The sequence below is a fragment of the Mandrillus leucophaeus genome, unplaced genomic scaffold (genome assembly GCF_000951045.1).
Source record: "Mandrillus leucophaeus isolate KB7577 unplaced genomic scaffold, Mleu.le_1.0 Scaffold176, whole genome shotgun sequence".
Taxonomy (NCBI): Eukaryota; Metazoa; Chordata; class Mammalia; order Primates; family Cercopithecidae; genus Mandrillus; species Mandrillus leucophaeus.
In genome coordinates, this window is record NW_012101765.1 from 748,913 (window position 1) to 775,432 (window position 26,520).

General features: G+C 37.3%; 4 protein-coding genes across 7 annotated transcripts in view; 3 read left to right on the forward strand and 1 right to left on the reverse strand.

Annotated features, from left to right (window-relative positions):
- Window positions 1–204, forward strand: part of LOC105537617 (zinc finger protein 292-like) — a 76,977-nt gene extending 76,773 nt beyond the window's left edge. Inside the window, exon 9 of the mRNA XM_011977276.1 lies at window positions 100–204. Coding sequence (XP_011832666.1) covers window positions 100–204 — 105 coding nt within the window. The remainder of the gene's footprint in view (window positions 1–99) is intronic.
- CGGBP1 (CGG triplet repeat binding protein 1) overlaps window positions 1–10,717 on the reverse strand; it is a 94,576-nt gene extending 83,859 nt beyond the window's left edge. The window contains exons 1-2 of one of the 3 annotated variants that reach the window (XM_011977256.1): window positions 10,543–10,717; window positions 1,893–2,001 (exon numbers count right to left, since the gene is read on the reverse strand). The gene's annotated coding sequence lies outside the window, so the exon portion shown is untranslated. The remainder of the gene's footprint in view (window positions 1–1,892; window positions 2,002–10,542) is intronic. The other 2 variants (XM_011977258.1, XM_011977260.1) reach the window with 2 other exon arrangements.
- Window positions 30–5,584, forward strand: ZNF654 (zinc finger protein 654). The gene is made up of 2 exons (XM_011977255.1): window positions 30–1,971; window positions 2,568–5,584. The coding sequence occupies exons 1-2, from the start codon at window positions 231–233 to the stop codon at window positions 2,573–2,575; spliced, it is 1,749 nt and encodes a 582-aa protein (XP_011832645.1). The 5' UTR covers window positions 30–230; the 3' UTR covers window positions 2,576–5,584.
- LOC105537599 (chromosome unknown open reading frame, human C3orf38) lies at window positions 10,515–20,438 on the forward strand. Of its 2 annotated transcripts, none has more exons than XM_011977253.1 (3): window positions 10,515–11,016; window positions 14,078–14,319; window positions 18,515–20,438. In XM_011977253.1, the coding sequence occupies exons 1-3, from the start codon at window positions 10,890–10,892 to the stop codon at window positions 19,127–19,129; spliced, it is 984 nt and encodes a 327-aa protein (XP_011832643.1). In that variant the 5' UTR covers window positions 10,515–10,889; the 3' UTR covers window positions 19,130–20,438. The 2 variants fall into 2 exon arrangements, with proteins under 2 accessions (XP_011832643.1, XP_011832644.1); XM_011977254.1 differs by having other exon boundaries at window positions 18,518–20,438.
- The last annotated feature ends 6,082 nt before the right edge of the window (window positions 20,439–26,520 follow it).

The window sequence follows — 26,520 nt, forward strand, 5'->3', positions numbered from 1 at the left end:
TTAGATTTCTAAATGAAAGCACACTGGAAAATAATGCAGGTAATCTAAAAAGGACAGAAGAACAGCAAGGTTTGGATGAAGGGTTTGACTCTCTTACAGATCAGAGCACTGGAGAGACTGATCCTGATGATGTATCTGGAGTGCAGCCTAAAGGTCATATTAACACGAAGAAAAACTTTACAGCTCTTAATACTTCCAAAGTAGATCACAATGTCCCAAGGCATCGTTGTATGTTATGTAACAAGGAATTTCTAGGTGGTCACATCGTAAGGCATGCCCAGGCTCATCAGAAAAAAGGCAGTTTTGCATGTGTAATATGTGGTAGGAAATTTAGAAACAGAGGACTCATGCAGAAGCATTTAAAGAATCATGTTAAGAAGATACAGAGACAGCAAATTGCTGCAGCTCAACAGGATGATCAGGAAGTCACTGCTTTGGGAGAAATCAATTGTTCTAATTCTTCCATTTCATTTGAAAATGGGAATTCAGATAGTAAAGATTTGGAAGTAGAGACTCTTACTGCTTCTAGTGAAGGAAACAAGGAAGTCATCCCTGAGCATGTGGCTGAATTCATTGAAATCCCCATAAGTGAACCAGAAGATGTTACTGAAAATGTTATGGAAAATGGCAGTCCTGTAACTTCTTTAAATAATGTCTTGAAGCCTTTACCTGAATGTGGGGATGATTATGAGGAGGAAGAGGATGAAGAAGGTGATTATGAAGATGATGATTATGACCTGAATCAAGAAACTTCAGTAATTCATAAAATCAATGGAACTGTATGCCATCCAAAAGACATATATGCCACAGATCAAGAAGGAAACTTTAAGTGTCCTGCTCTTGGCTGTGTCCGGATATTTAAAAGAATTGGGTTTCTAAATAAACATGCAATGACCGTACATCCAACTGATTTAAATGTGCGACAAACAGTAATGAAGTGGAGCAAAGGAAAATGCAAATTTTGTCAAAGGCAATTTGAAGATTCTCAACATTTTATAGACCACCTTAATAGACACAGCTATCCAAATGTGTATTTTTGTTTGCATTTTAATTGCAACGAGTCATTTAAGCTGCCATTCCAGCTTGCCCAGCACACAAAAAGTCACAGGATATTTCAAGCTCAGTGTAGTTTTCCAGAATGCCATGAGCTTTTTGAAGATCTTCCTCTGCTATATGAACATGAAGCTCAGCACTATTTAAGTAAAACACCAGAATCATCTGCACAACCAAGTGAAACAATTCTTTGGGATGTTCATACAGACTCAAATCCTAATCATCAGGAAAAAGACTCATCTAGTAATGAGAAACAAACTATTAGTCTGCCAGTTTCTACTAGCAAATCAAGGAAAGAGTCTACAGAACCAAAGACATGTATAGAAAGTATGGAAAAGAAAACAGACAGTTTAGTTCAGAATGGAAATGAACGTTCTGATGACACTGTTTCAAATATAAGCTTGATAGACCAAAAGATGCCTGACATAGAGCCAAATTCTGAAAATAATTGTAGCAGTAGTGATTTAGTCAATGGACATAGTGAAATAGAGCAAACACCTTTAGTTTCATCGGATCCTGCTTTGAAAATTGATACAAACAGAATCAGGACAGAAAATGGTTCCATTTTACCCAGTGTTGTACCACAAGAACACAATACCTTGCCAGTATCTCAGGCACCTTCCAAACCAAATCTGACAAGTGAACATACTTCATATGGCTTAATTTTAACAAAACCATACGTCAGACCATTGCCTCCCAGTTACCTTGACGAACGGTATCTTAGTATGCCAAAACGCAGAAAATTTCTGACTGATAGAGTAGATGCCTGTTCTGATCAAGATAACGTATATAAAAAATCAGTGAAAAGATTAAGATGTGGCAAATGCCTGACCACCTACTGTAATGCAGAAGCACTTGAGGCTCATCTTGCACAAAAGAAATGTCAGACACTCTTTGGATTTGATTCAGATGATGAAAGTAAGTCTTCTATCTTCTTAGTAGAGATATCTGTAAAAAAAGAAAATGGCATAAATAAAACTATTATAGATCTTTGAGATTTAAAAACTTGACATTTGTGTAGCACAGATAGTGAAGCATTACTCCATACGTTATTTCCTTTAATACATACAACCAGTATGAGGTGATACTAATATTCCTGTTTGATAGATCAAGCAACTGAAATTCACAAGTAATTTGCATAGGGCTTTGCCTATGAACTTGTGCAAGGCAGAATCTGAACACAGGTTTTTCATATTCTTTGATTATACTTCTTCCACTGTATCAAAAGTTCTTCTTCATTCCAAGTTTCTGTAATAAAAGTTGTAATTTTGATGGGAATTATTTTTCATATGCATTCCAGAATATAAATCAAGTGAATCTGTGTCTCTGTTACAAAAATAGAAGTAGAAAAAGAACAGAAAATAAGTGAGAAACAAAATCAGAAAAAGAGCTTGTCTTTCTACTAATAGCAATATCCTTTAAAATGACAGGGTGTAAATTAAACAGGAATCTGACTTGGAATTCCGGTTGAACGTCAATAAAATTTGAATTAACAGATGTGTTCTGTTTTACAGGTGCCTGATGAAAATATTTCAGAAAGACCTATCAATCAAGCAGTAGTGTGAAAAAAACACTATAAGAAAATGCATCATCAGTTTGCTATTTCCCTGATGGCCTTAATTTTAGAGTGGTCTCGGATTACTAAAGATAAAGACAAAGCACATTTTCTAGAATGAACTCACAGAGATGTGCTGGCTTAGACTCCAAAAGGGTTATTATAAAACTCCCAAAGTACCAGTTTTCCAGAAAACCACATTTTAAAGTTTATGATGATTAATAGCAGCAGCATGTTCAGTTTCGCTTATATGAGAAACATGTTTAGGCAACTAGTCAGAAAACCAGCGATGGCCTTACAGAAAGGGAAAAGTTAACACATTATTAAAAAGTGTGTGTGGTGAGGGGGGCTGGTTTACAATAATAAACCATTTAAAGTATTTTATGCTACAAATGGGGTTTGTTTTCTCGTCATGCATAATCAGATTATGTCCCCTCCCTTCTGGTCAAACATGTTGAAGGAACCGCTGCTGTTTGGTTTGTGATGATTTAGAAACTTATACATTAACATACCACAGTGCTATCAATTAAAGATTGTAACTGGCTTCCAGATGATTAATTAAGTCAAAGTTCAATGAATGGCACGCCAGCATTGAAAATTAAGAAATTAAAAAAAAACCACAGTGCTTTGCTAATAAGCTCTTGATGGAACCTCCCACTAACCACTTTTGTGGTATACATTAGTTACATTTAAAGGGCAGCAGTGTCAATTAAAATAGGGGAAAAAAAACCATCAGTAACTCTGGGGAGAGATGAAAGGAATCTAAGACTTTACAGGCTTTGTAGTTGAAGGAAAACACTGAATTGCAAATTATTCAATGTGAATAATGGTAAAAGCACACTGGGATATTTCTGTTTGTATATATGTTGGGACATTGCTTGATGATTCATAGTAAGGTCCTTTAGACATTAATATGAGTTATCTAAGTACAGTCCTATTAAAATAACTGGCTCAAAAAATCAGCTAAGAATCAGGTTGAGAATTCATTCATTTTATTCTATTAGGAGAGGTAATTCCAAAATAAGCCATACTACTCCTGTTTTTTTATTCATTAGTGATGACTCTGGTCTGAATAGTAATTTTTATATGTAAAAGGCAGTAGTTACACAAAACATTTGCACAACACAATAAGAGATACATTCATGCATTGTTTTCCTTAGTGATAAGTTATTTTCCTAAGAAAATTTTAAAGTGTTAACAAAATAAATATTTTTTAAAATACTCTCTCAGATGTTTTCCATTTGTCCATTATGGAAAGGAAGATGCTTAAAGACTTCCTTTTACCTAATAGTGTGTGAATCTAAAACAGGGATAAAAATAACAAAAAGGCAAACTGTTTCAAAACGGATCTCCTAATGTCCCAATGTCAAATATTCCAGTTATTCTAAATAACAAAATCTTTGTTCAAGGCAGATAATCTCATCAGACCCTATTATTAGAGCTTCTTCAATGAGGCTATTATGGAAGTGGGGAATTTCTTCCAGGTAGCATCCATATTTTATTAGGATTTCCAGATCATGATAGATCAGATGATTTTTTTTAAATTTCCCGGTTTTATTCGTTTATCATCAGCATTCACTACTATGCAATGATGGTCATAAGTCCATTCCAAATTTAAATTTGTTTCTGTTATGTAGCCTACATTAGGCTGTGGAATTTACATTTAGGTAACTAAACACAGCTCATAATTCAAGTCTTTTCTTTAAGGTCAGCTAAAAAAATGTTTTCTGTATTTCTTGATACTAAAAATGTAATGATTTTTATTTTAGTTCATTCTAAAAGTATGTCTTGTAATAAAAAGTCTGTTTGGAAACTGGTTCATTTGGACAGTGAAGTCTTTTGAAATATTTCTGCTTTGTACATTTTCCAGAAGTTTAATATTTTATCACATTTTTCACAAGTTGTAACAACTGATATAAATCCATGCCCACAAAGTATTCCATTTTCATTACTTCCATTGTTCATGCAAAGATGTTTCAGATATATTCCATTTGTTATTTGTTTTTAATTTGAGGTTTATTTCTACTTTTGTGTTGCTAAGAGAAAATTATTTCTGAAAGACTGAGATCAAACTGGTTTATATATAACTAAATCAAGGAGTGTTTTATAAAATTCTATTTGACCACCCTGTCTTAACCTCGGTTTATATATTTCTCAAATAGCTAGTGAAAGAATGTGTTCATTTTATTATGTCTGTCTTTTAGCACATAAACCTACATCATTTTGCTTTTATAGGGTGCATAAACTTCCAACAGTTCTAATTTGAGCTTCAGAAGAAAAGGAAGCTTGCTTCTTATTCCTCAGATTCTTCTTCTTTTCTTCTGTTTTGAGGATGTATTCATCCTACATGGACCAAGTTTCAAATCTTCATTTTTAAATAAAAATTTCCTTCAAAAAATTAAATGTTAAATTTCTGCTGTGTGTCAGTAAGGTCAAGAAAATAGCAAATCTGAATTTTTGCTGCTCAGATATTATGGAGGAGGTAAAAAGGGTAATCTCCATGGACAAGGACACTGGTACTTTGGGCTTTAGCCATATTCATTTTTTTAAAACCACCAATTATATAATACTTAAATAATTTATATCATTGAACTTGTGATTCTTTTCAAATCACACTGAAGGTTCAGCCGTACTCCTTTCATGTTTGGTTTAATACTGATGTATGGATGAAAAACCTAAAAGGGATGATAGTGTTTATTTTTTAATTTATTTGGTACTGTAAAACACCTTTTCAGAATGAGTAAATGCTGCATATGCATTTTGGAATTGTTAATATGTGAAAGATATTACAGATTCAGCAAGAAAGGAAATTTGTGCTTCCTTGTTGAATGTTAAATTATTTTACTTTGCATTTTATAAGAGTACAAATTAAAACTGAGCCATTGAACTGCAATAAATCAACAATAGTGTCTCATTTCAAGAAATTTTTTGTACTGTACATAGATTTGTTCAATAAAACATTGTCCTTGTTGGTAATCAAGTGTTCAATTTTATGTAGTACATTGCTTTCAAAAGGAATTAGACTTATATAAGGTATATATTAAATGAAAATATCAATTATGTCTTATAAAGGAATGGCATATTTCAGTTAGTATCATTACCATATTTGGATTGAGTGATTTTTTTAAAACATAATATAGAAAATAGAAATATCTAAAATTTTACACAAAATAGGCATTTTTGGACATTTTAACGAATGCCTATATGGAGGAATAAAAGTTGATAGAATTCTGTTTCACCAAAGTCACTTCAGGTAAGTGGGTTCAGTGTGATACAGTACTTTCTGCAAACTTAGTAGGTGTCGGAACTCTCCAAAGGCAAGACAGTAGATAAATTTGTCTACATTGGTAATTCTTCAAAAATGAAGAGCTTCTGGTGGAACTTAAAAAAAACAAAGACTGAAATCATTTTGAAATATTACAATATAAATGATGATGAAAATTATTTCCTAGGAAAGAATTTCACTGGGGAAACAAACGTTTTAAAGTCAGTAAACTGTAACCCAAAGTGATGTCCCTGAGCATGAGGGCTCCTACGTTTTTGGTTCGCTAACAAAGGAAAACTCTCTAAACTATTTGTTATAACTTGCAATTGGAAAAAATGGGGCTTTAAGTAGGAAAAAAACCTTTCTGATGTGATGAGATCACACTGCAAATGATAAATGGGATAAAATGATTTGTGCAACTTACAAGCATTATGCCTTGAAACACTATGAGAGTGTTATTGAAACATTCTAGAACTGAGATCTAAAATTATCAGTCTGATTTATGGTCATATAATCTTACACTCAATATATTCCATATTCAAAATAATGAATGTATTGAGGTATTTGGACAAAGTTATTGGGGTTTCAATAACTTCATTTTCCTTTTCTGAAATTTGAGGAATTCTGGGAAGCAACTACTACTAAATAGGCTTCCAAGATAACCAAATTCAGCTGATTTTCATAGCATAATGTCTGTACTGATTTTAAGAATCAACTGATAAAACAGGGACAGATGTTTTAACTGTACATCAAGATTTGAAATAGAGTCAATCCACTAATACTTGGAATAAAAATTGTAAATGATAGAAAGTTTCATGCCTTATTGATGGGTACTGCACAGCGGGGGAAGAAATGGCTTGTTGATATATGCTACCTCTAATTGTACAACTCAAGGGTAAATATGAACACTGCTCTGTAGACACCAAAGTTCAGAAAGGTTAACCTGGTTAAAATCACACAGCTAATAAATGCAGAGGGTGACTGAAAAATCAGATGGGTCCCAAAACCATGTTTCCATTGTGCCACACACTTTTCCCTACAAATGTAGAGCATAAGTGGATCTAATAATCCAAATCGGGTCAGATTTGCCTGAGGATCAGTGATTTCAGAGTCAAAGGATGAAGCCTGGTAGAGAGATATCTGGTTGATGTAGCAGTATCTTCTAGCAGTGATTCTTATGTGGTTTCTAGAGCAGCAGAATCAGCATCACCTGGAAATTTGTTAGAAATGCTAAATTGTGGTCAGGTTGGAGGCCATCTGGCGTAACAAATCCTCCAGGTGATTCTGATACAAGCTAAGGTTTGAAAATCACAGATCTAAAGCAATAAGGTTCTTTGTATTTCCCTAGAAGATAAACTTTCCTCTTAAATTTATAGAACCTTCTCAAAAATTAGTTTCCAAGACATTTAAAGAAGTCCCCTATTACTAGGTACTTAAACTGTTGGGTGAATGGATACTTTAGTAGTAAGATCTAATATCCCAAACCGCTCTAATGGGGAGAGTTTTTTGTTTTTTGCTCAAGTTGTATTCAGTAAATGAAACTACCAGAACAGAATTTAATGGAAACAGTGCAAAGAGGTGTGGGGATCAGTTACACTCAAATTCTAGCACACTAGTTTTATTGTTGTGGAGAGCTGTACATCCCATTGATACAGAATTTTGCTAAGTTTCTCTTCATGTTAGGTATGGCTCCTGTACCCTGTCTTTGGCTCCAGTCATATTTAAAACCCCCATCTACCCTCATCATGTTATTTTAGTCCATGCATTTTTCACTACTATTCCCTTTACTGGTTGTTCACCTTTTTCCCTGTCCCATCTCTCATTCTTTGATTTAATCCTTCCTAAGCATAACCACTTTGTCAGAAAGCCAGGTCTCTTGATTACTCCCCTAGCATTCCTCCTCTCAATACATGGCAACTAGTTGCCCGAACCAAAACCTTCTAATCATCCCTGACTCTATCATGCCCTTCACTCTAATTCAAGCCACCATTTTTTCTAACCTGGATTATTTTAGTAGTCTCCTAACTGGGTTCCCTGCTTCTACCCTTACCCTCCCTTCAGTCTTCACACCAGCAGCCAAAGTAATCCTGTTCTGAGACAAGTCAGATAATGACATTCCTGTTTAAAACCTGCCAGTGCCTTCAAAGCTCATTCATTTATTCAACAAATATTCATTGGATACCTACCGTATGCTGGCCTCTGTAACAGGCAATGAAAAACAAATCCTTGCCTCACAGAGCTCATATTCTATTGGGGGACAACAAACATACAGTATGAGTGCTATGCAGAAAAATAAAGTGGGTAGGAAATGCATAAGCAAGCATGGTGTTAGTGGTGATTTTAAGCAAGATGATGAGGTAAGGCCTCTGATAAGGTGACTTTTGAGCAGGAACCTGACTAAAGTAGGGGAAAGAGTCATTCAGATATCCAAGGTAAGAATATGCCAGGGGCAAGAGCAAAGGCTTTGAGGCAAGAACCTGTGGCAAGTTGAAGGAACAGATGATAAGGGAACCACTGACTAGTCTGGAGAGATTGACAGAATAATGAGAAAGAGATAAAACATGAAAGCTGAAGTCCATATAATGGTCTACAAGGTTCTAGACCTACACTATCCAAGACAGTAGTCACTAGCCACGTGTGGCTATTAAAATTTAAATTCAAATAAAACTTAAAATTCAGTTCCTTAGTTGCACTAAACACAAGAAGCTCAAGAGCCACGTGCCTGATAGTTACTGTATTGGACAGTAAAAAGAACACTGTCATCATCTCGAAAAGCATCTTGACAGGTTTTATATCAGTGGCTCTTAATTGTGGGTGATTTTGCCCTGCAGGGGACATGTAACAACGTCTGGAGGTAATTTTGGTTGGTGCAGAGAGGGAAGGAGGTGCTACTGGCACCTAGTGGGTAGAGGATGGGGATGCGTTAAGCATCCTACAATGCACAGGACAATCCCCTGGACAAAAGATTATCCTGCCCAAAATGTCAACAGTTCTATGATCAAGAAACCCTGTGTTAGATCAGTCTTGACTGCAACTCTAACCACCTTGCTCATTGCCTCCTCTTGCTCAAACGGACTCCAGTCTCCTGGACTCCTTCCTCGAAATCTCTTGCTTCTTCCTGACATGCTTCTCCTGCGGTTCACTCACTTTCTTGTGATCTTCAAAGTCACTTAAAGAAGTTTTCCTTTCAACTTGTATAAAATACTAACATCCTCTCCCATCCCTGTCTTCTGGATTTATTTTTTTCCATAGCATCTCCTGGCCGACTATATAGTTTCTCACATGTTTACTATTTCCATACATTTTTAATGAACGAATGAAGTTGGACATGCCCTCCACGTGGTCCCACACCAACATATTTTAGCACTTATCTTGTCACCTCTTTACTAACAACACTCTCAAAAGCTCCTTGAAGAAAGGTCAGGGTCACGTCTCTGAACCTTCAATAGTAGCAGGCATTCATTAATACTTAATTTAAAATATGAAGAATTGCTGTGTTGAGCAAATGGTACCCCAAATAACATCCACTGACAATTTCACCATATTTTGAATGCCTTGTTTTAAAGACTACATGTACACTATATGACTGATATTTAGCTATTATTTATTTTTGAGACAGGGTCTCGCTCTGTCACCCAGGTTGGGGTGCAGTGAGTGTGGCGTGATCTCAGCTAACTGCAACTTCTGCCTCCAGAGTTCAAGCGATTCTCCTGCCTCAGCCTCCGAGCAGCTGGGATTACAGGCGTCTGCCACCATGCCAGGCTAATTTTTTGTATTTTTATTGAAGACGGGGTTTCTTTATGTTGGCCAGGCTGGTCTCGAACTCCTGGCCCCTTGTGAGCCGTCCGCCTCAGCCTCCCAAAGTGCTGGGATTACAAGCGTGAGCCACCGCGCCTGGTCAATCCTAATTTTCATATGTAAAAATATATTTTAAAGTTAAATTTGCTCGCCAGGATCTGCAGATGTGTACATTTCAGCTACTAAATGGCAATACCCCAATTAAATGTCAACTGATCAAAAATAGGCCTTAAAAATGGAAAGAGAAAAAGGCAAGTGACAATGTAGTCCGATTCCTGTTTAGCAGAGCATGACTATTTCTCTCGTCAATGTGTGTTGCTACCATGCCAATAGTAATATCAGCTCTTTAGTAAGAGCCACGGACTGTTCACCCCGCCCCCACAACCCCAAGAGGTAGGCATCTCCACTAGATCCGCTTCCATAGGACACTGAAGGGGAAAAGGCTAAGGAGCTTGCTTACAGTCTGAGTAAATGGCGGGGTAAAACCCTGGCAATCTGGCGTCCAGAACCCCCAACCTTAAATTGCGCGCGACATCGCGTCTTCTAAGGCCGAGCCGGCAACAAGGGAAATGGAGGCAAGAGACTGTCCCGGCGTGTTTGAGAGGAAAGTCCGCTGGAAGACGGCCAGGCACAGTGGATTATCTATTTTTAACTTTTCATACTATAATGTTAAACAAAACTAAATTATTTTAGTTTACTTAATTTAAGGAATCAAACTACCGGCTCACCCAACTCAGAAGTGGCCGCAGAAGACATTCAAGCGCTCCCGGGGGCCCGGCCCGCGGGCGGGGAGGAGCCGCCTCCATTGGACGGCCCCGCGGCATCACGGGAGCTCGCGGTGCACCCGGCTTGCCGGCTGCTTTCTACGCACCTGCACCTGCGCAGCCCTCCAAGGCGCTTTTTTGGAGGAGGGACTTCTCTTTCGGTAACCAGCTCCCTTGCTGAAAGTGTATGTTCTCCGTATAAACCCGGCACTTCCCTTAATTGAGATACGTGGGACTTCACTCCGTCCCCAGCCCGGAACCACAAGTGGGAGCACTTTGTTTCCTGATTGACCTCTTTGGCGATTACTTCCGCCCAGGGGCCTGGAATACTCGAGGCCCTTCGGCGGCGAACAACGAGAAAGGCACTTCCGGTGTCTGTTGCCAGGCGCGGGCCCAGTGGGCCGTAGGGGCGACGTTATTGCCGTCGTCTTTAACCCCAGCCCCGGGGGTGGAGATGTCGGGACTCAGCTCTTCAGAGATGGAGGGCTGCCGTAACCTACTTGGCCTACTGGACAACGACGAGATCATGGCCCTATGCGACACCGTCACCAACCGCCTCGTGCAGCCTGAAGACCGCCAAGGTAAGGGCGGACCCTTCCCCTAGAAGGCTGCCGCCCCTCCCCTGGCCTCACGCCTACCCCGCTTAGGCAGAATCCTCGGGAATCTGGGCCGCCGCGGCGGATCCATGGCTCTGCAACTACTACCCAGACTTGGGCTGCCGGGTCAAGGGAGGGAGGTGGTGGTGGTGGTGATGGCGCGGCTTCCAGGTTTTATCCATTCAGTATTATGGGCAGCGCTTGTTGATTCAAGGATTCGGAATAAGTCATTAGTAATTTTTAAAATTTTTCTGGGGAGCCAGAATGTTTTGCGTTTTCAGTTCCGATCAGCTGAAGAGAGTCAGCTGCCGCTCGGGCTTTTTTCTTCAAGTTTGAGTGGGAGGAGGTTGGCAAACATTTTCTATGTCTCTGGTAAAAAGCAGCTACTGTAATTAAATGGCAGACACCTTGAATCCATGTCTCTTTTTGGAGGCAAAATTTTTCAGAGCTAAATTTTCGTACTAGGAATACATACAAGCGAGCGAAATACATATTCCGGTGGATTTTTAAGGGCTACTAGTGCGAAGCCTGATTGTGACTAGTCCATGTAAAAATGTAAAGCGTTTGTTCATTTTGTGTGTCGGGTAGCTAGTTTTATTTTAAATTTGCTGAATTTTACTTCAAAACGTGAAAAATTCCAGATTCCCATATTAGTATACGATTATCTTTAAAAGATTCTGCCCTTTTAAAACTGGGTTTTTCTGCTTAAGTCGGATTTCAGTTTTGGCATTGAAGAAAGTCATTTATCACTTTGAGCCATGGACACTAAAAGAGGAAATTCCAAAGAATTAAGACCTAAAATAGCTTTAGACTTACATGGTTCTTCAGTGTTTGTCTTACATGCCTTCACCTTCTTACAGTCATGGTGAGTGTGAATTTAAAATTATAATGGATAAAATGCTGCATTTAATTGATAGGGTATCTAAAAACAAATCGGAAAAAAAATCCCAGTTCAAAAACGTTTAAATGACTTGAAGAAACATTGTTGGGGGGTGGGAGGGGGGGGGAATAACATTTAAGCATATGAAAGTATACTCAGTGTCTTTAGAAACTAATGAAATGAAAACCAGAAACAGAAGTTGTCTTTTCTGTGTACCAGATTGGAAAAAAAAATTAAAAATATAAAGTATAAACTTCAAGTGTTCATGATCAGGTGAAGCAACTCGTTGACAACTACTGAAGGAGTTTAAGTTAAAACTACCACTTTGAAGAGCAGATTTGACATCTCCTAAAATGGCAGATTAGACACATACTCGAGACCGACCTAGTCTTCTCAAACTTGAATATGCTTTTGAATCTCTCAGGGATCTTGTTAAAATGCAGGTTCTGAATCGTTAGTTTTAGGGGAGGCCCAGAAATTCTGCTTCTGACAAGCTCCAGGTTGATGCTCATACTGCTTGCCCCTTTGGGCACTGGGAGATACGTATGAGAATTTCAAAGTAACAGCGTTTGTAATTGGACACAGAATAGAAGTCTGTAAACAGAAGAATAGCTAGATACCTTGTGTACAGTCATATAACTAATTATGATATAGCAGTGAAAGTGAGCTATCTATGTGTGTCAGATTACTCCAGAAAATATTAAGTGAAAAGCTGATTATAGAAAACTATATACTGTATATGGATGGATTGAATTTATAGCACAATTTAAAACATACCAAACCAAATATAGTTCAGGGATATATACTTATGCTGTACAGCTATAAAAAAAGGGAAATTTTCAAGCAACATTTAGTATAGTAGCTACTCTGAGGTGGATGAGAAGAAAGAGGAATAGCATTAGGGAAGAGACGAAATGGGGGCCTCAAAGATAGTACTATTTCTCACGTCCTAAGTTAGGAGGTATGCATATGGAAGTTCGTCTTATTGCCATTCTGTATGATTCCCACGTGTCAGAAATATTCTTTGGTCTGTGTTTATTATAAATATTTTAAAATAGAAGTCGGCCAGGCGTGGTGGCTCACGCCTGTAATCCCAGCACTTTGGGAGGCTGAGGCAGGTGGATCATCTGAGGTCAAGAGTTCGAGACCAGCCTGGCCAACATAGTGAAACCCTGTCTCTACTAAAAATACAAAAATTAGTTGGGTGTGGTGGCACGCACCTGTAACCCCTTGGGAGACTGAGGCAGGAGAATCCCTTGAACCCAGGAGGTGGAGGTTGCAGTCAGCCAAGATCACGCCAATGCAGTCCAGGCTGGGTGACAGAGCGAGACTCCGTCTCAAAAGAATAAAAATTAAAATAAAAAGTATAAAAATATAAGCCCTGGTTCTCCACTTTCTAGAAATACAATAATTGGGCCAGATGTGGTGGATCACGCCTGTAATCCCAGTACTTTAGGAGGCCAAGGCAGGCAGATCACGAGGTCAGGAGATCGAGACCATCCTTGCTAACATGGTGAAACCCAGTCTCTACTAAAAAAAAAATACAAAAAAATTTAGCTGGGTGTGGTGTCGGGCGCCTGTAGTCCCAGCTGCTCAGGAGCCTGGGACAGGAGAATGACGTGAACCCGGGAGGCAGAGCTTGCAGTGAGCCAGGGTCGCACCACTGCATGCCAGCTTGGGCGTCAGAGAAAGACTCGTCTCAAAAAAATAATAATAATAATAATTGATACCTAATATGGCCTCAACTTTCATTATCTGTAGAGGAGATAGGACTAAAATTCCTTGACATCTAAAATATTGTTGTAATTGTCCCTATTTTTAGAGGTTGTACATGAATTTAGGACTGTTGGCCTTATTAGAAAAAAATGTTTTTTCTGGCTTGAATGTTTTCTTAAAATGCAATTCTTTAAGAGAAAATGCTAAACTTTCACTGTCACTTATGGGAAGTGAAAAGAAGAGATTTTAGGTAAGGGAAGTTTAAGGCATAAAGACATTAAAAGAAAACTGACAATGGACTTCCTATTTTTTTAAAGTGATGGCTATCATGCAACAGCAGTAATATTGTGAAAATAGCTTATAAATATTATTTAATAGAGTTTCTACTGACCTGGCACAAATTTGTAAGTGCCTCATGATTTTTTGTTAATCTTTGCAATTTCTTTCTAGATGCTGTTCGTGCGATATTAGTGTACAGCCAAAGTGCAGAAGAACTTCTAAGGCGTAGAAAAGTCCACCGAGAAGTTATATTTAAGTACTTGACAACACAGGGGATTATTATACCTCCAGCTACTGAAAAACACAATCTTATTCAGCATGCGAAAGATTACTGGCAAAAGCAACCACAACTGAAATTGAAGGAAACGCCAGAGCCAGTTACAAAGACAGAGGACATCCAACTCTTTCAACAGGTAAAATAAATCTTAGAGTTCTTTTCTGAACCTTTGTTCTGTCTGAAACTTTGTTGATAATCCTAAATCTTGGGGAACATGGTTAATAATGTTTGTGGGGTTTTTTTATTTTTATTTTTTAAGAGATTCTTGCTCTGTTGCCCAGGCTGGAGTGCAGTGGTATAATCGTAGCTCACTGCAGCCTTAATTTCTGGGCTCAAGTGATCCACCCCCTCTGCCTCCTGAGTAGCTAGGGCTACAGGCATGTACCACCATGCCTGGCTAATTTTTAAAATACTTTGTAGGGATAGGGTCTCAACTATGTTGCCCAGGCTGTTCTTGAACTCCTGGCCTCAAGTGGTCCTCCCACCTCAGCTGGTATTACAGGCAAGAGCCACCATGCCTAGCCTATTTTATTTATATTTTGTAATTTTAACTTTGTTTCATATCCTATCAATCCCGAAGGAAGAGACCAGTAAAGCAACTAAAAGAAAAAATGTTTCTGACGTATCGTGGTATGTATGTAATCATCTATTGATATGTGAGAGAAAAAGTATTTTTCAATATCAGCATCATCAAATGAGGACTATTAGATTTTTAGAGAGTAAACTGCAAGGTTAATTTTTTTTTTTTTTCAGCGAAATACTGTTCATTTAAAAAAGGACTGCTGATACATGCAACAACCTGTATGAATCTCAAAAACATTAAGTAGAGCAAAACAAGCCAGACATAACACACTATCTAATTACTTTTATATTAAAGCCACTTCCAGGCAAAGCTAGCATTTGATGATAGATACCAGAGCAGTGGCTGCTTTGAGTGAGGGCGGGGAATTCAAAGTGAATGGAAAAGGGGCCTGAGGAAATGTTCTGGGGTGATTGAAATGTTTTGTATTTTGATCTAGATGATGGTTATGTAGCTGCATACATTTGTCAACATTCCTCATGCTGTGTGTTTAGATTTGTGATTTTACTATATGTAAATTAATTCCTTAATAAAATACTATTATAAAATAAGCTGTAAATTAAATGGAATTAACTTCAAGTTTATATTGAGTTTATATGTTTCCATTGAACAATCACTAGTGCTGGTTAAAAGTGGCTTATCGACTTACTCATTCCTTTTTTTTTTCTCAAATATTACTGATTTGTTTATATGCAAATACCTATTTTTTTATATATCTTCACTTTTTTTTTTTTTAATTATACTTTAAGTTCTAGGGTACATGTGCACAACGTGCAGGTTTGTTACATATGTATACATATGCCATGTTGGTGTGCTGCACCCATCAACTCGTCATTTACATTAGGTATATCTCCTAATGCTATCCCTCCCCTCTCCCCCCTCCCCACAATAGACCCCGGTGTGTGATGTTCCCCTTCCTGTGTCCAGGTGATCTCATTGTTCAATTCCCACCTATGAGTGAGAACATACGGCGTTTGGTTTTCTGTTCTTGCGATAGTTTGCTGAGAATGATGGTTTCCAGCTGCATCCATATCCCTACAAAGGACACAAACTCATCCTTTTTTATGGCTGCATAATATTCCATGGTGTATATGTGCCACATTTTCTTAATCCAGTCTGTCACAGATGGTTGATTCCAAGTCTTTGCTATTGTGAATAGTGCCACAATAAACATACGTGTGCATGTGTCTTTATAGCAGCATGCCTTATAATCCTTTGGGTATATCCCCAGTAATGGGATGTCTGGGTTAAATGGTATTTCTAGTTCTAGATCCTTGAGAAATCGCCACACGGTTTTCCACAATAGTTGAACTAGTTTACAATCCCACCAACAGTGTAAAAGTGTTCCTATTTCTCCACTTCCTCTCCAGCACTTGTTGTTTCCTGACTTTTTAATGATTGCCATTCTAACTGGTGTGAGATGGTCTCTCATTGTGGTTTTGATTTGCATTTCTCTGATGGCCAGTGATGATGAGCATTTTTTCATGTGTCTGTTGGCTGCATGAATGTCTTCTTTTGAGAAGTGTCTGTTCATATCCTTTGCCCACTTTTTGATGGGGTTGTTTTTTTCTTGCAAATTTGATTGAGTTCTTTGTAGGTTCTGGGTATTAGCCATTTGTCAGATGAGTAGATTGCAAAAATTTTCTCCCATTCTGTAGGTTGCCTGTTCACTCTGATAGCAGTTTCTTTTGCCGTGCAGAAGCTCTTTAATTTAATGAGATCCCATTTGTCAATTTTGGCTTTTGTTGCCGTTGCTTTTGGTGTTTTAGACATGAAGTCCTTGCCCATGCCTATGTCCTGAATGGTATTACCTAGGTTTTCTTCTAGGGTTTTTATGGTTTTAGGTCTAATGCAAGGTTAATTTTAACTTTAGCTCTGTGTAATTTTTTTTCACTTTAGAAGAATTTTATTGCAAATTCTTTCTCACTTTGTTTTTGGTATTGCAAAAATGTCATGAAAATAACCTAAAATTTTACTTTAAAATTTTTTTTTTTTTTTTTTTTAGGTTCCAGGGTATGTGTGCAGGTTTGTTAGACAGGTAAACATGTGCCATGGTGTTTTGCTGCACCTGTCAACGTATCACCTAGGTGTGAAGCCCAGCATGCATTAGCTGTTTTTCTTGATGCCCCGCCCCTACATTGGAACCTAAATATTTTTTATGCTTTTTTTTTTTTTTTAGCTAGAGAAAGTTCTATTGTAGAAATTTTCTCCAGCGGACATTGGCTGTTTCTGTTCTTTGTATCTCCACCGTACGTTTTAGATATTGCACAAATATTTAAGTGTTGCTTGAATTAACCTCTAGGTAATTTGCAGATTTTTAAACTACATACCACATTTTTTGAATTAATGAGGTTTCAGAGTGAGAAAGCTTTGCCTTCACATTAGGAAAGAATCTTCTAAGAGCTTTCTTACTTTATATACTGATAAGAGCATTGACTTTGAACTCATACAGATACAACTTCAAATTAGGGTCTGCCATATACTAGGTGTGTTAACTTAGGCAGATAACTTGACCTTTCCGAGCCTTGTTTTTTTAATCTCTAAAATGATCATAATAATATCTATGTCCTAGGGCTTATTGTGAAGGTAGGAAGAAATAGCTCTTAAGTACCACACACAGTGCCCAGTATATTGAATAGCAGGTGCTCAGTGAACCTAAGATCTCATACATCTTGGTAAAGTAGTGTTGTGGAACATATGGATGAATGAGATCTAGTCTATCAGGTAGATTTTTACAGTAACTTTTTTTTTTTTTTTTTGAGACAAAGTCTGTCCTGTCACCCAGGTTGGAGTACAGTGGCATGATCTCAACTCACTGCAGCCTCCGCCCTCTGGGTTCAAGTGCTTCTCCTGCCTTAGCCTCCCAAGTAGCTGGAATTACCAGCATGCGCCACTACACTCAGCTAATTTTTGTATTTTTAGTAGAGACGGGGTTTCACCGTGTTGACCAGACTGGTCTTGAACTCCTGACCTCAAGTGATCTGCCTGCCTCGGCCTCCCAAAGTGCCGAGATTACAGGCATGAGCCACCGCGCCCAGCTTACTGTAACATTTTCTTTGAAAAAAGAAAAATAATAGAATAAAATTAATCCCAGTTATAGAAAATAACCTGTTTCAATCACCATTAGAATATCTATTTAAAGACAAATGAAAATGCTTACTTATATCAACTTTATGTAATTTATATACAAAATGTGAACATCTTGAAGGTTTGGAGTCTCGCTCTGTTGCACGGGCTGGAATGCAGTGGTGCTATCTTGGCTCACTGCGACCTCCACCTCCCAAGTTCAAGTGATTCTCCTGCCTCAGCCTCCCGAGTAGCTGAGAATACAGGCACAGGCCACCATGCCCGGCTAGTTTTTGTATTTTTAGTAGAGACGGGGTTTCACTATGTTGACCAGGCTGGTCTCGAACTCCTGACCTCGCCATCCGCCTGCTTCAGCCTCCCAAAGTGCTGGGATTACAGGCGTGAGCCACTGCACCCGCCCAGTTCATACTAATTTTTTTTTTTTTACTAAACCTTACTCTCTTAGCTGAATTTCCAGCAATTTAAGCTGGAAATTTCTAAAATGATTTTTCTCCTTTTGAAAAAAGATTTTTTACTATGCATAATGGGTTCAGCAAGTTCACATATAGTTCATTTCTCTCTGGTGTAATGGGTGCATTCAAACTTTGAATAGGATAGATAGAAAAATAAATATGAAAGTTAAACGTTGGTGTTATTTTGTATTTATTTTATTTGTTTCAATCAGCAGGTGAAAGAAGATAAAAAAGCTGAAAAAGTTGATTTTCGTCGCCTAGGAGAAGAATTCTGTCATTGGTTCTTTGGACTCCTTAATTCTCAGAATCCTTTTCTGGGACCACCTCAAGATGAATGGGGGCCACAGCACTTCTGGCATGATGTGAAGCTTAGGTTTTATTACAACACATCAGAACAAAATGTTACGGACTACCATGGAGCAGAAATCGTGAGCCTTCGTTTGCTGTCACTAGTAAAAGAAGAATTTCTTTTTCTCAGCCCCAACCTAGATTCACATGGACTGAAATGTGCATCTTCTCCTCATGGACTGGTTATGGTTGGAGTTGCTGGGACTGTCCATCGAGGAAACACTTGTTTGGGCATTTTTGAACAAATTTTTGGACTCATCCGCTGCCCTTTTGTGGAGAATACTTGGAAAATCAAATTTATCAACCTGAAAATTAGGGGAGAGAGTTCCCTTGCTCCTGGAACATTACCGAAACCAGCTGTTAAATTTGAACAAAGTGATCTAGAGGCCTTTTATAATGTAATCACTTTAGGTGGTACCAGCGAAGTACGACATAATGTAAAGCAGTTTTTGGATAGTGGAACTGAGGACCAAGGTTGATGTAGTGGAAATTAGACATTGCTTAACAAAAGAGAACTGGGTTTACCTGACCCTCTAAAGCACTAAGTACTGTCAGCTTGAAAAAATCTTCTGTACAGAAACTCTTCCAAATACTATATCAGTAATGTCTGAATTATTTCACATGTGAAAATTGACATATTTTAGTTGAAATACCTTTCTGGACTACAGACTTACATATTATGTGAATACTTACTATTTCTACCCGAATTGCAGCAAATGTTCTGAAAGCTTAATGCAAATAAATCCGACTTTAGATCTGACAGCTAACTGTGTGCCTTAGAAACCAGGTAATATTTTCCTTTTACTTAGTGAATATTCTGCTAATATCTGCACTTTTCATGTGGGAAAGGATTAATAATGGTCCAGGCTTCCCCTCTTTAAGTTTCTTGTTTACTTTTGTCTAACTCTGGATAATTGTATTTTACAAATACATCTCACCGTAGTATATTTTTAAAACTATTAAATATTTTAGATCAAAGGTCTCATTTTAGAAAATTTAACATTCTTTTTGCAAAAAAGTCCAATAATTTGAAAGTTTAAGAAAAACTTACTACCTCTTTAAATATTTGAGACACGTTTTTCAAAGTTATCAGCTATAGTCCAAGCTCAATATCTTTTGTAATCTGCACATTTTCCTTACTGTTTTTGGGCAATGATAAATGCTGTTCTCAAAACAGACTTTATTCTTACCTAGGCTTCAGCCAACAGTTTTATAGAGCTGTTATTGTAATATGATATAGAGGAAATATGCTGTTGAAATTTTAAAGGTATGTCTAGTTCCTAACTTTTAAACGAATTACTCTTCTTCCTCTTGGTTGATCTTGGCAGAGGTGACAAAAAAACCCAAAACAACCCCATGCATTTATAATGTGTGTTTACACATATACATAAGTATACATATACTCCCACATTATAGCTTAGAATGTTTAGTTTTTTACCTTTCTGTTACTAGGTTTGAGTTACATGGTTGAGTTGCCAAATTATTTACATGCTTTGAAGTTTAAATTCTTCATCACCTAGCAACTGTTTGCTGATCATGGATTTTCTTAGTTACTTTAATTTATAAAAGTACCGTTTGGAAAAAAACTCAATTGGAAAATGTGATGATGTATTCGTACATGTTACTTTTTCCTTTGCTATAATCATCTGGGGATACTGATAAGAATATTGGAAATAGGCTGAAAACTCATCCTTTTTGTTTTTTTAATGCTATGTCTCTTATGAGGAATACGAATTGGTATGTCCTAAAATAAGAATAAAGGAGGGAAATCCCTTTTGTCTGCTATAAGAATAGTGTATCATTCATATTTAATTTGTAGTTTTGTTGCTCTTAAAGTTTTAGGCATTTAACCAGAACAAAGAAAATTTTATAACTGCTAGTTACACTATTATTGTAATATAATTAAGTATAAAGAAAAGAGTGTGCAAAATAATTTCCTCTCATGTTTTTATAAAGGTACACAATCAGGTCACAAATCCATCTTTATCCATCCTATACCTCTGCTTGAGTTTTGAAAACAGGGTTACCTTTTATTCCTTAGTTTGAAGTTTGAAATACCATTATAAAGTGTAATAGATAAACATCCTAAGTAAAGGATGAAATTAAAAACCATTCCTGTTGCCACAGATACTCAAAAAGGGCAGGGATTTCCTCTAGGTACCTTTAGTATTGAACTTTTGAGTTCGTGTAAAGCGCAAATAAGGCTGCAATTTCTGCACATGGTTTTGATTCAACCTTAAAAATTTAAAATCCTTTTGATAGTCTTAAGATTCTTGAGGATTAATGCTATTTTATTTCATGTTTATTTCACAAATCCCTAGATGTGGGCACACTGTACAGCCTAATGTTGGAGTGAATGTGTTAATGAATGAGCGAAAAGCAACTTGTATACAAAAGGCTTTTCCGCTTCTGGAGTTTATCTTTGGTTCTTCTCATTAGTGTTACTTTTTCAGTCACGTAGTTTCTTTGAGTTTCATACTTGAATATGCAGAAACTTTTAAGCCCCCCAAATAACTCAGATATGGGAGGAGAAAGATACTGACTTTAAAAGCCCAGGGTCAGTAACAGACCCTGAGATTCCTGAGGCTACCTGGAAAACATTACAGGGGAAGTGTGTGAAAAAACAGTATTTGGAGGAGAAAGACCTAGAGGAATTGAAATCTATTGGTGAAGCTTGAAGCTTGATCAGCCTTTTGTGAGAATAGCCAAAAACACACTGCCAGGATTGAACCCTGCTTGTGCTATGACCCCATTAGTCTGTTCATGCCAGGGAATGGCGGAGAAAGGCGTAGTTCTCTGTTTTGATATACCCAACTGGTATTTGGAAAGTCTGGAGTCAGTCGTAAAGGAGAATACCATACACATAATTCATCATAATTGGGCGGTCAAACTGGGGAGACCGTCTGGCCCTTTACTTGCTGTAGGCTAATTTGCCATAGCCTAATAACAGGGCATACATAGTAAATATCCTTTTTTGTTAAAATTTTTTAAAAATTGTAATAGTTATGTTAGAATACTTTGTTAGAATCCAGAATGTGAAATAACATACTTCATGTGTCTTCTTACCAAAAATACCAACGATAAGGGAAAAAGCCATCTTTAATTTATTAAATCAACTTGAAAATGGCAAACAAGATAGCAGATCAAGAAATGTTCTGGGTTTTCAGAAAGGTAACGTTTTTATACTAAAAGAAGGTTAGTTACCTAGTACCAGTAAGAAATTGTAATAGTGTCTGAAAAAAGATTTAAAGAACAGTGGCTTAGAAGTACAAAACTGCATTTTAACAAAATAGATCGTATGGCTAAGTAGATCAAAAAAATGAATGCAAACCACACTGTAATGTTATCTTAGGATATCTCTGTTTTCACAAACTTAGATGACCTTTTCTTTCTGGGTTGTGGAAGTTGGTCATACAAGTCGAGTGCTGTGTTCTTTCTCAGGAAAAATGTTTGCATGAATTTTTAGAGTTTTTACATATTTCATTGAGTCAACGGGTTTCACTAAAACATCTGTGCGTCTTATTCTCCATGTGTGGAAAATCCTGCCGTAATGATAATTTCATTTCCCCCAGACGACTACTGTATTAGAAAGTGGAAATATTTATAAAAGATTTTGTGGTATTTTTAAGTCCTTAACTTAGCTAAACCTTTTTTTATGAGTGAAAGGATAATCTCTAGGAAATGTTAGTTTATGATAGTTGTAACTTGTGAATTTTGGTTTTCAGGTATGGAGACAAAACCAACCAAAATACTGTCAAGTGGAACGTAAAAATATTAATTCAGAATTTATCTTATTTTGCCAAGATAAATTTAATGAAGAATAACATACTTTGGAGAAAGTGATAAAAACATGAAAAAACATTTAGAAATGATTCTCCAGACCTTTACAAAAACTTTTCCTGAGAAATTATTTAGAAATAATTGTATATTGCTAATTCTGATGAAGGATTTTGAAAATAGGAATATTTTTTCTTCCAGGCCTGTCTATGTATGTGATCTCACCTTATACCTCTTCTTCCTGCCTCTCCCCTCACCCCCAAAATCCTATTCGTAACCTTTGTTATTTACCCAGTTTTGATGCAGATAGCACAGTGTCCATGTTAGGAAACAACACTTTCTGAATTGGGATTCTCTGCAAGTTTATTTGGCGTATATTTGTTGAGCATCTATTGATAAGTCACTGAATCAGATACAAGACAAAATAATACATCAGTAGATTATTTACATAAAGTTACATTGGATTCAGATCTCAGTCTCTGGGTTACTTTTTTAGGCCCTTTGTCGAAGGATTCAGATCCTTTTATATGGTTTGGAAAATTTTTTAATTGAAATTTTAAATAGCCGTATGACTCTAGCTAACCATGTAGTTTTGTTTTTTTTTTTTTTTTTTTTTGAGACAGAGTCTCACTCTGTCACCTAGGCTGGAGTGCAGTGGCACGATCTCAGCTCACTGCAACCTCTGTCTCCCAGGTTCAAGCGATTCTCCTGCTTCGGGCTCCTGAGTACCTGGGACTACAGGTGAGTGCCGCCACGCCCGGCTAATTTTTTTTTGTATTTTTAATAGAGACGGGGTTTTACCGTGTTGGCCAGGATGGTCTCGATTTCCTGACCTCGTGTTGCACCTGCCTTGGCCTCCCAAATTTCTGGGATTACGGGCGTGAGCCACCGTGCCTGGTGCCATATAGATGTTATCAATACAAAATACAGGACATTTTGACAGGCCACTTTATTTAGAATTGGAAACAAAAGTTTCCAAATTGTTTGAATGTGCTAAATGGTTTTAGCTTTATTTTTCTAGTCTGAACCTTTGCAGTAGCCTTTCAGTAAGATGTAAATATTGAAATTAATTGTAATGTTTACTGTGGTATATAAAACCGGAAACTCCAGAACTACTTGTGTTAGTCATGAAATCACTGGCCTAGAGTTTGGTAGCTTCTAACTTCTAATGCCAGTACTGCTAAATCTTTTCTTTTTTTTTTTTTTCGTGAGTCATTTGGTGAGGCTCTTGATTAGTCATTTTCATCTTCAGTTTGTAGATATCATAAGTCTCAGGTATGCAATTAGTTATACTTGAATTAATAAATTCAAGGATTGAAGGAAAAATCACCCACTGCTAACTCTTACTTGTCTGATTCAGTGTTTTCTGAACAAAAAATAACGGGAAAGACTTTTCCTTAAAACATTTAATTTATAAGTTTGCATCTTTTCCATGTCTCATCTTTTACTATACTAATCATTTGTATTACACTTAATTCTCAAATTGTTACGTGTAACTTACCTTTGCCTCCCCAAATTGTAAATTATTAGAACCGGTGATTCTTACTTATTTTGCAGTCTTCTTTTTCCCAGTGCCTTGCACAGCATAAGTCAAATTTGGGGTGCTTATTACATGCCAGTTACTATTCCATATACATTGCATGTATTTACTCATTCAATCTTACGAACAACTGCATGACATAGATGCGATTATCCCTCTTTTACCTGAAAACGTGATTGAGTAACTTCCTAGGCTATCCAAGTGTGTGATAAATACTGTGACTACACTGTATTTCCTCATATGTAGTAGAGTTTTGAGGAACACTTTTTGACTGATTATCTTCAATGTGAAGGTTTTCATTTGTTGGCATTTATTTTCAAAACAAAGATTCCTTTAATCTATATTGCTTGTCTAAATACAGAGTAGGAGTATTAATTCATAGTGTATTCTACTTGTAATTATATCTAGAGTTGCTCATTTAGTGATTTAAAACATCTTGGAGAAAAATAGAGAATATTCATGTAAAACAATGTTTCATAAAGATAATTGGGTAACATATGTAACAATATATATCGAATATCTTGAACTCACCACAATCTCTAGTCTTTTTCCCTTCCTGTTTATGACACCATTGTGCTTTTAATGTCAGAGACAGTCTTTGTTTCATATGTTCAATTTCTTGCCACATTTGGATGTAGCATATCTGTATGTTTTCTGTTACAGCTACTGCTGCTGTTAGGTCCTCTTTACCTAACCTTTCACTAATTTTAATCTTATTTCTCTGCTTTAATATTGGTTGCCTATTTGTGATGTTAAAATTTTCTCGGAGTAAAACTTTTATGTGCAGAACTTTCGGTGGCGTTGCATTACCTCCAAAATGAAATTTAGATATCATAATCTGCCATTCATCGCCACCTAGTTTGACTCCACTCACTTTCACACATTGTTTGGTACAGTCAACATCTAATAAGCTTTCTCTTTATCCTGTACTTAGCCCTCCGCTTTTATGCTCACATATCCAAAATTATAGAACTTAACTTTTGGCTGGGTGCGGTAGCTAACTCCTATAATCCTAGCACTTTGGGAGGCTGACGTGGGCAGATCACGAGGTCAGGAGTTCAAGATCAGCCAGGCCAATATGGTGAAACTCCGTCTCTACAAAAAAATACAAAAATTAACTGGGTGTGGGGGCACATTCCTGAAGTCCCAGCTACTCGGGAGGCTGAGGCAGGAGAATTGATTGAACCGGCACCCAGGAGGCAGAGTTTGCAGTGAGCTGAGATCGTGCCACTGCACTCCAACCTGGGCTATAGAGTGAGACTCAGTCTCAAAAAAAAACATAAAAATAAAACAAAAACAAAAACTTAGTTTTCATTTTATTACAGGCAATTGGATAATATATTGTAGGAAGAAAAGAACTATGATTCAAACAGTTTAATGAAATTTCTTCAGTCAAGCTTTTTTCCTCTTCAGTTTTGTGTACATTGTCTAGAATAATCTTTCCCAAGCTTTTTGCATGACTACTTCATTTTCGCCTTTGAGGCTGCCTGCCTTTTATCTTGGATTAAATGTTTTATCTAAATTCTCAATATTTGTCAGAACACCTTGTTTGAGTCTAGCACTTTAGATATTATTTGCTAATTTACTAATTTATCATGTATCTCCCCCAGTAAATGTTAAGCTGAGAACAGGGACTTCAGCTGTTTTACTCACATTATATTTGTATTGCTTTGCACAGAGACTAGATATTAAATTTATTAAAGATAAATTTATTATTATAGATAGAAATAAGGAAGTGATGCTACTTTGTATTCAAAGCTTTATATATTCCTAGACCTTTGCTTATCTGTTAAAAACAAGACCTAGCATATGACATATATTAGATGCTCAGTAAATATGTTTAATGAATAAAGCCAAAGTTATCTTCTGGAATGATAATATACGAGCTCTAATACACCCTGGTAGTTAGAATTATCTAGTTCTTATGCTTTTTGTTGTTGTTGAGACAGAGTTTCACTCTTGTTACCCAGACTGGAGTTTAATGACACGACCTTGGCTCACTGCAAGCTCCGCCTCCTGAGTTCAAGCGATTCTCCTGCCTCAGCCTCCCGAGTAGCTGGGACTACAGGCGCCCGCCACCACATCTGGCTAATTTTTTGTATTTTTAGTAGAGATGGGGTTTCACCATGTTGGCCAGGCTGGTGTTGAACTCCTAATCTCAGGTATTCCACCCGCCTGGGCCTCCCAAAGTGCTGGGATCACAGGAGTGAGCCACCGTGACCCTTCTAGTTCTTATACTTTTATGAAAGACAAAGAAGCTGAAGTGCTCCCCTGACCCCCGGCCCCGAAGAAAGCTTGGTAATTAGTAACATGCTGAAGATCACATAGTTTTGTTGTGGTGATCTGGCCTGTTTTTGTTTTTTAACAACAAAGCCCATGTGTTTTCTTGCACTTAGTTTACAGTCTGACTACTGCCATTACGTTAATTTGAAAGAATTTAGACTTAAATCATCAATTTCTTCACGTGAAGAAATGGACCATCTAGATTAGATGGTTTCTAAGGTCTGCTGTGATTTTAAAGTTACACAGTGTTGTGGTTGTATGTCTTCACAG

Coding starts and splice junctions, on each gene's coding strand:
- LOC105537599 (XM_011977253.1), top strand. CDS start 10,890: ATGTCGGGACTCAGCTCTTCAGAGATGGAGGGCTGCCGTAACCTACTT. Junction 11,017..14,077: donor GCAGCCTGAAGACCGCCAAG/GTAAGGGCGGAC, acceptor ATTTCTTTCTAG/ATGCTGTTCGTGCGATATTA. Junction 14,320..18,514: donor ACATCCAACTCTTTCAACAG/GTAAAATAAATC, acceptor TGTTTCAATCAG/CAGGTGAAAGAAGATAAAAA.
- ZNF654 (XM_011977255.1), top strand. CDS start 231: ATGTTATGTAACAAGGAATTTCTAGGTGGTCACATCGTAAGGCATGCC.